Consider the following 14,115-nt stretch of genomic DNA (forward strand, 5'->3'; position numbering starts at 1 on the left):
TTGAAGATGTCCATAAAAATTTCACACAAGTTCCACAGCTCCTCAGGAAAAGCTCCAATTATCTTCTTTGTCTAATGCTGCCGAGCAGGATAAAAGTGTACAAATCAATAACTGTCTTAAGTAAAAACAGTCAGAAAAGACTGTACCAAATGTGTTATTATATTCTGTTATATGTAATCTTCATGTGACATCGCAGGACTCTGATTATAATAAAAATAAAATGAGACAACATAATGGTAACGCAATTTATTGCAAAGCCAATTTTCCACAAACACACCATTGTTCACTAGCACACATATAGCCCACATCTGCCTGCCATCTAGGAATAATCTATGCAGGTCCGACTATAACAAAAACATAGTAATGAAAGATAATAGCTGCAGAGTATATTTCAACTCTGTTTTACACAAACACATAGATGCTTACCAGCTCCACAGCCCATATCTGGATGTCTGCCATGAATAATCGGGTCTATATTGAATCAGTGAATGCTTAAAAAAACGAACGTTGATTCATCGACCCTATTTAAGTGAAAGCTTACAATCCCGAACACTCGGAACAGCGATTTTTTTTTTTCCCAGGGAAAAAAAATCGCTGCTCCACAAAAAATAAATAAATAAATAAATGAATCTTAAAACAGTATATAATAGCCTCCCCACACCCTCTCCTACTTAAATATATCAACTTCTAGATTGCACCACAGTGGAGGAAATGACAAACTCCCGAAACCGGATAAGGGTCTATATTGAATCAGCAAATGCTTATAAAAGTAAACGCTGATTCATTGACCCTATTTAAGCAAAAGCTTACAATCCCAAACACTCAGAACAGCAATTTTTTTCCCAGGGAAAAAAAATGGCTGTTCCACAAAAAAAAAAAAATCTTAAAACAGTATACAATGTGTGGGGCTTCACCCCCCCCCACTTAAATATACCAACTCCAAGATCGCACCACAGTGGAGGAATTGGCAAACTCCCGAAACCAGCCCAGCGATTTTTTTCCCTGGGAAAAAATCACTGTTCCGGGTGTTTGGGATTGTAAGCTTTCGCGTGCATAGGGTTGATGAATCAGCATTCGCTTTTTTAAGAGTTCGCTGAGTCAATGTAGGCCCAAATAATCTGTACACACTTCAGACATCCATCTTAATAAAATAAAATAACAGCCACTGTATTTCAAATTCCAGTTTATTGTTCCTCACCAGTGCCCTCTACTCTTTACTTTTGTGACTTGGATCAGTCACAGCTGAACAAAGTCTGAGAATGACTAGTTTACCGACCTACTTAATAAGTACTAATAATGATAACATACAGTAGATTACTGTGAGCCATACATTTTTAACACAAGTTTACAAACAGAGCATCAGATTAGTCATAGAATTGTATTTTCTGAACAAAAAGAGGCATGAAGCTCTAACATATGTTATTACTGACCGACAATAATCCTTATTGATTTACCAGGATATCAAACATTTTATAAGGGATAGGACAAAAATATCAAGGAGATTTTGCAAAATCAGAGACAGTTAACAGATATTCTTAATACTTTTAATACATTACTTGGAACAGCACAATGAAGGCTGTTGTTTTTGTCACACTTCAAGAAAGTCATTCATGGTAGAATACAATGAGAAGGGTGCCTTTCTGCAGTAATCAAGTAGGGAAGACCATGAGGAAAGTATTAAAAAATAAAGAGTTTAAACACCTCCGGGAGTGTTGATTTATATGCAGTTAACTAAATCTGTTGAGGTATGTGCAATAATGCCCTGCAAAGTTGTAACATGCTTGCCTGTTACTTTGAAATTGTACTTCATGCGTGCAAGTAGATTCTGCCATCACAGTATGAATCCTTTCATGTGCACATTGTGCCCATGATACTATACCATACTGGTAGTTTATTGCATGCTACACAAAGATTCAGCTATACTTGTAAAAAACCATATTGTTGTAACAGCTTTTACAGACATTTTTCCTTTGATTAAGAACATAAGAATACTTTAAAATTTTAAAACCTGTTATGTTCAGCGCAAATGTAACCATGTAGAAAATGCAACCAATGTAAATTTATAGACACTAGCAACACTTTTTCTCATCCTGACACTGGCAGAATATTTACATTTAACGTTCAGGCTACTTGTCACACTAAAAATATTGTATACTTAGCTGTATGTGATATCTGCTCGAATTTTTATGTAGGTAAAAGTAATAGGGAACTTAGATGTAGGATACATGAACACCTTTTGCAAATTAAAAATCAGAACCTCACAAATGCTCTAGCCAAGCATGTTAGGAACACAGAACCAGGACATGCATTTAGGTTCCAGGAAATAGAAAAGATAGAGGAGAATGAGAGAGTTGATTGAGTCACTTATATAAGATGGGTTTGTAAGTTAATATTTTATGTAAAGGTCTGAGGAAGTGGTGTGAGAAGCACTACAAAAGCGCTTACCAACAATAAAAGCTTGTTTTTATCATATATTGCGTTTTTTCAGCCACAGGTTTGGATTGTTGATATACTTTGTGACAATACGTTTCGACTTTGGAATATCTCACATTTCATTAATACCAACCTTAACCTTAAAGAACTTTGCTTGTTTTAATTTGTTGGCTGTGGTTGGTACCGGATGGCTGAAGGTATAAGGAATTATAGTGCAACTAGCATGAGTGATGTCATTAAACTGGAATATGTTTCAGGCAATCGAGGTGAGCAACAAAGCATCATTAGGAAAAATTTAATAAGCTGTATGAACAGTACAAACAATCCTTTATTAGTTACTGAACGAATAATAGATGAGCATCAGAATAAATACAAGGACATAGACTTTCTCACATTGAGAGAAATACATAAGTTAGAAGATAAACTATATAAAAACAAAAGATTGCAAGCTGAAAGATTTCATTTAGAAGCATGTTTAAAATATCAAGTTATACCACGTGGTCTTAGGATCATTACAATTCCTGTACAAGGAAATCGACTACCAGCAATGTTATCTAGATGGCAACAGCTAAATATTGAACTTAGTTTCATCTTTCTGCATGTATTCTATTATAAGCCTCATATAATTGAAGCTATCAGTAGAGAAATCATACTGGGCTTGCAAGAACAGTTATATGACAAATATCCAGCAGAATTGATCGATGAGAAAATAATGAATGTAGTCGATTCAGTTTCTTTATATGAGAAAAGACTATATAAACAGAAATTCTCCAAACTTGAGCGAGACAGAAGGCATTTTAAGGCAGAACATATTTTTGTATGGCCACATACGCATTCTGAACTACAGAGAAATGGTGACACTACCTTAAAAACTGTAAACAACCTGGAGAGAGAATGCCCTATAACATTGCGTAATTTGAGTGCACGGGAATTCTCAGGAGCTAGACCGAAGGTCAGCCCAGCATATTTACTCAATGAAACATCGACAGAAGCTATAACTTTGCATACACCTACAACTGTAGGAAATGTAACAACAAGAATTAGGAACAGCAACAAATTTCAGAAATTACCTTTGGAAACCACATAAGGAAATGTCACAAGAGAAAAGAACACAAGAAGAACAGGTTTTTCGCATATGCCCTACCAGATTAACGCCAGCACAACACAATCTACCCAGAGGAAGGTCACAGAGTAGAGGAGGCTTCAAACGCAAGGGCCAACAAGGTTTATCGAACGAAAGGCTGTACAAGAAAAGATGGCAAAGCGACAAGATGTAGAATCGCTAGTATGGAACATTTCTACCAAAACATTATCAGATAATGAAGTAAAAGTCCTGAATAGAGACCTCTCGTTTATACCAGCGCAAACCACTGAGGTAACTGACAGCATTTTGGACTTAAAAAAGTTCACACGGAATGCATTATTGAAATTGATGTTAGGGGAAAATGAAAATGATGAAAGGGATGTGTTTAAGAGGCCTACTACTTTTATTCCAGTTGGACATCCTAAAGTCGATGTGTTTAGTAGTTTGTGTGAAAAGGAATTGTTTGAACAACTTGATAGGGATAAGAATAAAAGCTTTTTTAGGAATATGTCTAAAGATGAATATAAAGCTTTATACAGTTTAAAAAATGATCAAAACATAATAATTAAACCATCGGACAAAGGGGGACCAGTAGTGGTCATGGATAAGTGTGATTATAATACAAAAATGAAGGAAATGTTAAGTGACCATACTGTTTATAAGATAATAACAAAACAAAAACAAAAAAAACAAAAGGAAAGTCTTATTAAAAGATTGAAAATTCTGTTATATGAATGTCTTTTGGATAAATGGATAACCCCTGACTTGTATAATTACTTTTCAGTGAAGAACCCCCTCATCCCTGTCATCCAAGGTATTCCTAAAATACATAAGGACCCTATAAATCCTCCATTGAGACCAATAGTGTCAGGAAGAATTTGGATAACAGAGCCTATCTCTCTCTCTCTCTCTCTCTCTCTCTCTATATATATATATATATATATATATAAAAATTTATTGAGACCCCTAGTAGATAAGAATAAAACCATCTTAAGGGATACAAAACAATTTTTGAATGAATTGTATGATTTTTTCTTAACATATGACAAGTGTTTGAGCAATGTCAAATTGGTAACTATGGACATCCGTTCTTTGTTCACGTCCATACCTAACAATTTGGGAATAGATATGTTGAGAGAATATTTAACAATGGAAGGGTCTTATGATCACAGTAAAATGGAATTGATATGTCTCCTAATGGAGCAGATACTCATTAACAATGTATTGATGTTTGAACACACACTATACCTACAAAAAGATGGCGTAGCAATGGGCACTTCTAGTGCAAATAGCTATGCTAATTTAGTTATGGCATCATGGGAGAATAAATGGGTAAAAAATGAGCAGTGGAGATCAATAATATTTTATAAACGATGTGTGGATGACTTGTTTCTGTCGTGGGATGGGAACCAGTTAGAATTAGAAAGGTTCTTTTATGAAGCAAACACTAATACTAGTTTTCTGAGCTTTGAAACAAAGGTGTCGGATAAAGAAATTAACTTTCTCGATGTTAAACTAATAAAACAGAAGAAGGGAGATTACCAGTAAGCTATATAGAAAGGACCGTCATAGAAACACAATTTTACATATAGGAAGTATGCACACCGGACATATTTTTAACAATGTAGTTAAAGGACAGACATTGAGACTGTCTAGATTAACAGTGAATGAAGAAGATTATGAACATGAAGTGGCAGACCTCAAGCAAAGATTTAGAGAGAGAGGTTAAGCAGATGAATGAGATGTTTTGGTAGGAGAAGGTGTCAAATTAAGGGCCACTGTCGGTAAAATATATTTTGCAAGAAGGGTGGAAGATGATGTAGTTAGCTGACAACAAAAAAGAAAAGTAGTAAGAGTACCCACATAGTATTCTAGTAATATGTCCATTCTGACAGGAATAATTAAGAAACATTGGCCCGTTTTAACACGTGATGTTAAGATAAAGGAGATAGTAGGAGAAGATCATAGCTTCTCTTTTAAGAATAAGAAATCCCTAAAAAGATACCTATGCTGTCCTAGAGATGGTAAGGTGGGTAAAGGAGAAGCAGCCCTAATAAAAAGAGCAATAAATGTAGAAAATGCAACCAATGTAAATTTATAGACACTAGCAACACTTTTTCTCATCCTGACACTGGCAGAATATTTACATTTAACATTCAGGCTACTTGTCACACTAAAAATATTGTATACTTAGCTGTATGTGATATCTGCTCGAATTTTTATGTAGGTAAAAGTAATAGGGAACTTAGATGTAGGATACATGAACACCTTTTGCAAATTAAAAATCAGAACCTCACAAATGCTCTAGCCAAGCATGTTAGGAGCACAGAACCAGGACATGCATTTAGGTTCCAGGCAATAGAAAAGATAGAGGAGAATGAGAGAGGGGGTGACAAAACAAACAATACAGACATCAGACACACACTGGATTATTAGGCTAAGGGCTGATAGAGGCTCTGGCCTTAATGAGAGAATTCCTTTAAAACCAATACTGAGAAACAGACCTTTGGACAAATAGTATAATAAGTTATTTAAAGTTATTTTTGTATATGAATTTTAATGATTATTTAAGGTTATGAGCTAGTATTTATATGCACATAATTCAATATATATTATGTATTTTTATGAATTAATTTATTTGTTAAGCATGAATTAGCAGCTAATACATATGTAAGAAATATTAAATTCAGTAAATAGTGGATGCTTTTAGGTATAATGAGTATAATTAGATAGCATTGTAAGATGCCAATTAAGTAGTTTGAGTTGATTGAGTCACTTATATAAGATGGGTTTGTAAGTTAATATTTTATGTAAAGGTCTGAGGAAGTGGTGTGAGAAGCACTACAAAAGCGCTTACCGACAATAAAAGCTTGTTTTTATCATATATTGCATTTCTTCAGCCACAGGTTTGGATTGTTGATATACTTTGTGACAATACAATTGTTTTCATATATAGTTGTACATGTCTGTGTGTGTGTGTGTGTGTGTGTGTGTGTGTTGTGTATATATATATATATATATATATATATATATATATATATATATATATATATATATATATATATATATATATATATATATATATATATATATATATGGGTCTACTGTATAAGTTGGAAAATACACTTCTTTGAACTCACACAGTCGACCCTGGGTTACTTAATCAAAAGTGCACTTTCGTGAAACCCACTTCAGCGAACGGGCTACATACTGCCATTTAGTGCAGTAGTCACGGACCTTAGGGTTAGGGTGAGGGTCATGGTAAGGAGATAGCTACTAGGGCTATCCTCTTACCATGTCCCATGTCCTAACTCTAAGGTCCATGACTACCACACCACAGTAGAGGATAGCTTGTCCTCCACTGTGGTGCGGTAGTCACGGACCTTAGGGTTAGGGCGCGGGTCCTGGTAAGGGGATAGTTAGTAGGGCTATCCCGTTACTATGACCCGTGCCATAACCCTAAGGTCCGTGAGTACTGCACTACAGTGGAGGACGTAGCACGTTTTCCTACTGTCCTCCACTGTGGTGCGATACGTTCGTAGAAGCAGAGTTTGCGAAAGTGCACTTTCAAATAAGTGCACTTTCGCGTAACTGAGTGGTCTACTGCCCTTTTTTGAATATGTGGTATTCGATGAAATGCAGTAGACCCATATGTATATATGTATGTATGTACATCATAGACTCCAAATACAAAGAAAATGCACCTTAAATTGTGTTCTTACAAGAAATGAACCACACCAGTGGTATTAAAAGTACATACCTTGGTTGACTGGCAGTACACAGAAAAGGATGCTTTCGCAAAGGGATCTGATAGGCCAGTGTCATCTGCAGCTAGCAAGCTTCGAGCCTGATATATGTGAACTCTCATTTGGAAGAAAGTCTGATCTGCAAGAAAGAGACAGTGGATAAAGTAGTAAAGAGTTAATTCTTTGTTTCAAGTACATATCAAAACAAACTTGAGTTATAGGTTTATAGGTTCATAGGTTCATAGGTGATTACTAGACTAATGGAAAAAGAGCCTTCACAACCCTAGCCAATAATACCCAGGATATGAAAATGATACATCTTAATTCCCCAGATATGGGATGAGGTTGTATCAGGGTAGTGGGTCTTTGGGTGTTGAATCCCTGAGTCATTTTACAGATGGACTCTGTCCATAAGGGACATGGGCAGTACCCCAGGAGTGACTTTTCGGTTCATAGGTTCATAGGTTGGTACTAGGCTATCGGCCTTAGGGCCTATACAAGCCTAGCCATAACAATTCCCTGGCTATTTCTTCCCATGCTATTTACTTCCCTGGACCCCTGTCTAGCAGGACGAATGACGTGATCCCGGGGTGACTTTCCTTTCTCCCATTCAATCATCAAGGTTCCTTTTGAAGAGGGCCAAAGAAGTGCTCTGCTTGACATGTGTGGGCAGTCTATTCCAGAGTCTGGGGAGTCTCTGGGTCAGCTGCAGATGTCTCTTCTAGGGTTGCTGCTTTTGGTTCAGTACTGAGGAGGTATTCTTGGCTTAGGCTTCAATCTTTTCCCCATGATATTAAAGCTAAGTTGATGGATGCTCCTCTGAATAATAAACTTTTGTTTGGGGAAGCGGCCGCTGGTTTTTTTAAGTCTCTTCAGGAAAGGGTAAGGCCTTACAGGAGCTTAAACATGTCTTTGTTTCTCCTGGGACTAAATTTCAGAGAAACTACCCTTCTAAGCCAGCCTTTGTTTGTAGGCAATCTCTCTCTCCTGCTAAAGGTAAAAAGGGTGGTAAACAGACTTCTCCTGCTAAGGACACTCAGACTGCAGGGATTCAAAAGCCTTCCTTTCGTGACAAACCAGGTGCTTCTAGACCTTTCCTGACAAACCAGGTGATTCTAGACCTGTCTCATCTAAACACTTTTCTGAAGGTGCCTTCCTTTTGGATGTTGCCCCTTCAGACCCTGTTTCCTCTCTTGCTCCCTCAGCCCTTTCTGGTATTTCTGGATCTCAAGGGTGCTTATCTCCATATTCAAATCCATCATCTTTTTCAGGAAATTTTTGCATCTCTCTGTTGCTTCCTGGAATTTTCAGTTCTGTGCTTTGCCCTTTGGCCTTTCTATTGTCCCAAGGGTGTTCACCAAATGCCTCACTCATGTGATTGCTTTTTACAGGCTTCAAGGGATCCAAATACTTCTTGGATGACCTGATGATTCAAGTATCCTTTCCAGAGGTCCTTTTGCAAAATCTTTGTTTTGTCATTTCTCTTCTTCAGAGCCTGGGGTTCATGATAAACTTCAAACAGTCTTCTCTCACTCCTTGTCAGGTTCATGTCTTTCTGTGTTGCAGGATTCAGATGGTGCCAGTGCTGGCATCCCTGCCTCCTTGAAGAAACAAAGATGGCCAGCAAGGTTAACAGTCGAATATGCAGCCAAAAACCAGATAGTGAATGATCAGACTTTTATTATAAATAAAACAGACCGGTTTCGGCAATTTAATGCCTTCTTCAGTGTTGAACAAACAATCAAAATTAACACAATAAAAATGCAAATTTATACAAAGTATTGGCCAATAGGCACATGAATGTGCTGTTAGACCTCATGAATAATGTATGATATATTGTGTACAGGCAAACACAAAACTGGGAGCATGGTTAAAATGTGTGTAATGCCCAAGGACAATAGTTCCAAAAACCTTACAAAAAACAAAACCATAATAAACTATGGAACCATGAAGGCTATAATTATACATAGGGAAATATGTACCTCCATAGTCATAATTATGTTAAATATATGTGGAAGAATAGAGGAGAACCTATAAGGGGCACATTTCAAAACCAGACGTAATAATTAATTCTGGCTACTTCCTATAATAAATATATATATATATCTATATATCTATATATATATATATATACATACACATACATACACATATCTATAAAAAACAATAAAATAATTCAGAAAATATTATACCTGATATAGTTGATAAGTAAAATGAAATTCAGTACATCCTTCTGCATTGGCTAATTGTTAAAGATGATCATTGGGACCAGGTGGAAAAATTACGCCCAAAGTAATTATCCAGTACCTTTCTGGTGATTGATGATACCGTACAAAAAATTAAATTAAATAATTCAGAAAATATTATACCTGACATAGTTGTTAAATAAGATAGTAATCAATACAACCTTTTCCATGGCAAATGTTAGAGATGATCATTGAGACCAGGTGGAAAAAGTGCGCCCAAAGTGATTATCCAGTACTTTTCTTTATGATTGAGAATACCATGCCACCCTTGTGGGTTGCTATGATCACCCACTATAGGGTCAATAATCATGAACATGAACTGTGCTTGTAGATGTTTTGATACATGTCGATATAAAGCATTGGTCTCCCTTTTGTTTTTAATGTCACTGCGATGTTCATTTATTCGTGACCTGAGTGGTCTGGAAGTCTGTCCCACATAAAATGCCCCACAATGGCATGATGCCAGGTACACAACCCAATCACTGCTACAGTTTCCAAAGATTTTACAGTCAAAGACCTTACTGGTGTTACGACTCGAAAAGTTCTGAGACTTGGTGATCTGTTTGCAAGACCCACAGTGGCCACATGGGTGTGTACCCAATAATTCATGTCCCATTATTGTAAGTTGTTTATGAATTGCTCCACCACTACCAATATGTTTATAATGGGAGAGATGGGACCCCAATGTTTTGCCTTTTCTGTATGAAAATTGACATTCCTCACCCAGAAAAGATCTGAGTTGTTCATTGGCTAGTAATATATTCCAATGTCTATTGATGATGTCCCTAATAACGTAATAGTTCCTACCATATGTAGTGATGAATCTGATGGTTGTTGATCTGGAATCACCAGAAGGGGATCTTATAATCTAGCAATCTGTTCCTTTTCATCTGAGAGGATCGTGTTCATGCAGTATTAATATCTGAAAATTTGTATCCCCTGCTGGCAAATCTGCGACATAAGTCAAGACTAGCAATGTCATAATCTGACTGGGTGGAACTAAGGCGTTTCATGCGCATAAATTGTGAAACCGGGATGTTTCTGATAGTATGACGTGGGTGCATGCTTGATGCATGTAGTAGAGTATTATATTGGGGGTATTTGCGAAACACTCTGGTGGCCAAAGTATGATCATGATTCCTAGAAATCATTACATCCAAAAAGTTGATAATCTGCATATCATAAGTAATAGAAAATTCGATTCCCCAGATGTTGCCATTGAGATAATCCACAAATTCATGCAAATAACCCACATCCGCACGCCATACCATCCAACAGTCATCCAGGTACCTGCGCTAGATGTCCATTTCAACCAGGTATATATTATGAGATGTATCATAAATCATGCACTCTTCAAAAAATGCCATAAACAGGTCAGCATAAATGGGAGCAAAGGATGCTCCCATAGCTGTACCCTGTAGTTGCCAATAGCATTGTCCTTGAAAATAAAAAACATTCTTGTTGAGTACATGTTCTGGCATGCATATCAATAGTGTATTAAATCCTGGTGAGTATAAACCTGCCCTATCCAACCAATATTTAAGGGCTTGTAATCCTGCCCAATGTGGTATGCTAGTGTACAAGGCTTTGACATCCAGTGAGCACATTAGCCACCCTGGCTCCAATTGTGTATCCTCGATGATTTTCAGAAACTGTGTAGTGTCTTGTAGCCTTGCCCTGACCAAATCCAAAAGAGGTTTGAGATATTGTGTCAGGAAGGTGGACAAGGGTTCAGTCAAAGACCCAATACCCGAAACTATCGGTCTTCCTGGAGGTTTGGTTAATGATTTGTGAATCTTGGGTAGTAGATACATAATCTGCTTGTGGGGCTCTTTAACCAAAAGTTGTGTAACACATTTTTTTGCTGATGATGCCCTCCTCACATGCTAGATTCAGAAAAGAGCCAATTTCATGCTTGAAATTCGGGGATGGGTCTATGGCCATGTTCATGTAACATGCTGTGTCCGATAGTTGGGATAAACCCTCTTGAAGGTAATCACTCATGTTTTCTACAACCACAGCCCCACCCTTATCTGCTGGTAATACAACTATATCCTTGTTGTTACGTAACTGTTGGAGGGCAATGCTCTCCTGTTGTGATAGATTATGTTTCAACATAGTGTGTCCATAATTCTGAAAGTGTAGATCCCTGAACACTGACTGCATAAAAATTGACACATGCTTGTTCATAGGGGGCTGGAACTCAGATTTGCCAAATCTGAATTCGTTTGATCTTTGAGATGTGTCATCTGCAAAAAATAACTTAAGGTTAAGACTACGACAAAAGTTAATAACATCTGTGACTATGTGATATTCATTAGAAAAAAAGCCAGGTATAAAACTAAGCCCTTTATTCAAAAGAGTATATTGATCACCAGACAAATGTACATTGGACAAGTTTAAAACATTTTGGTTTAATTGTTCATCTTGACTTATGTTAGAAAGTTCTGGATCAAACCCTCCAGGGAATGCTCTAATGGATCTTTTCTTGTATTTCCTGCCTCCTCTGTGTTTGGAACAATTTCTAAAGGGATATTTTTGTTCGTTTTCTTTTTATATGGTGATCCCCTGTCCCCTGAGCTGTCATAATCTGTGAGAGAGGAATCCTCTCCTGAAGTGCTGTTGTTGAAACCATCCCTATTTTTCAGAATAGATCTTGGTCTCTTCTTAGGGTGACCAGAGGCAGGCCCCTGACCAACATCTGCAAATCTGACAGAGCGATTAAGCTCAAAGGGTCATCCCCTTTGGTAGTCAGAATAATCTCTATGGAATTTTTAATCTTTCTTTCTTTGATAATTTTTTCGTGGTTTGTCACTTCTCTAGATAACTTCTTAATGTTATCCTGAAATTTAGGTAGGGACTCAAATTTTTTACAATCACAACACAATGTTTTAACCTCCTGAATGTTCACATCTACCATTCTCTCATAATATTGTAAGAGGACATTCACAAATAACATGGACCCAATTTGTAAGGCCTCCTTCCAATCACAATTCAACTTGTCATCCGGTCTTCCTACCAATGGTTGGAGCCGTATTCTCAAGCCCCTTGGAGCAATATTCTTGTTAGAATATGCTCTGAATAGTTTCAGATGCCATATGTTGGATCTCAAGGTTTTGAGTCCTTTAGTAAGAGAATGGAAGGAGGACATATCACAGTCAGATGAAATACCATTACCATTAATAACTCTACCATTACCCTTAATAACAAAAAAAAAAAAAAAAAAAAAATATTTTTAACTAACAATTTTATATTTAATTTTTTTTATCCATTTTATTTGTTTTATTTGTTATGATTGTTATGTAACCTTTTATGCCTTTGTGTGAAAATGTATAACTAGTGGAGCTTTTCTCCCCGGGCCTCTACTGAAAATGGACATATATCCAGTTGGACTAGCCCGGTCAACAAATGTAAAATAAAATAAATAAATAAATAAATAAATAAAATGTTGATCCATGTTACTTGAATTACTGCCTGGTGAGGTATTGATCCCAAACACTCCAATATCCTCCCGATCGGCACATAATCCAGATAATATGCTCTCTAGGTCCATGCTGTGGATGTCCAATATAAACAAGAAAGTAAATAATAACAAGAGAGAATGGCAGTTGTTGGCAAACCCAGAAAAAACTTCAATATTTACTCCAATTATAGCAGAGGTTGGTAAGAGGCTCCCCAGCAGCCCCAACAAAGTACCCAAACTAGTACACCGTCCTGAAAAATCAGGAGGGTTGATATGGGAAAATGGTTCAACAATGTACCAATATTCCTAAAAAGGTAGATAATAATACCTGACTAGAGGAATACTGTCAGATAGGTATCCAACACATATATAGCTGGATGAGAGAAATGCAAGTAAATATAATCACAAGGTTCAGGGTACTAATGTCAAGACCAAAAGAGGTCCTTGTTGATAGTAACCAAAATAATTCTGGGTGATAAACCTGATTATGTTGGTTGGTATAATCTAAATATGCTAATTGATACCTGGCTATGCAGTGAAATGAGATGCGCCCAGTAAAGTGGAACTACCACTACCCAAGTTTGATGGTTGTATGTTGTAAGATCCACAAACACCGCCAATGTATAATCACTCATTCAAATGACCATCCAACATAAGTGGATGTATCATAAAAACCTTGTAATTAAATAAAGATGCCAGTGGATGAATCATAAAGTAGGGAAGAGCTAATATCCCAACAGCTTCACAATATTGCAATATAGAATTTGCAATATAAAAATTACTACTGCATACATGAATACTTGTGGGGCCCAGAACAAATCACAATATGTATGTGCCTGTATCAAAGGCCAGGTCATATGGTTTTCCTCTATACAAGATGCATCCAATGGTTCAATCACCTTATGTTCCACGAAATACAGATTTTGTAAGAACAATATTTTCCAAAATCAATGTAATCCAGGTATAACACTTGCAAAATAATGAGACATGAAATTCAAATATTTGCCTATCGAACTTGCCCTCTAATACAATATGATAAGAGAACAAAATCGCTTGTAAAAATCTAATCCAGAGTATTGTAAAATCTTTGGAAACTGTAGCAGTGATTGGGTTGTGTACCTGGCATCACGCCATTGTGGGGCA

General features: G+C 36.8%; 1 protein-coding gene across 1 annotated transcript in view; it reads right to left on the reverse strand.

The window, feature by feature from the left end:
* LOC122797635 (fer-1-like protein 4) overlaps positions 1-14,115 on the reverse strand; it is a 1,984,889-nt gene that overhangs the window by 1,148,176 nt on the left and 822,598 nt on the right. The window contains exon 17 of the mRNA XM_044066179.1: positions 7,278-7,402. Within this exon, the coding sequence (XP_043922114.1) occupies positions 7,278-7,402 (125 nt within the window). The remainder of the gene's footprint in view (positions 1-7,277; positions 7,403-14,115) is intronic.

The sequence above is a fragment of the Protopterus annectens genome, chromosome 3.part1, assembly GCF_019279795.1.
Source record: "Protopterus annectens isolate FY-2018-M chromosome 3.part1, PAN1.0, whole genome shotgun sequence".
In the NCBI taxonomy this organism is placed as follows: Eukaryota; Metazoa; Chordata; order Ceratodontiformes; family Protopteridae; genus Protopterus; species Protopterus annectens.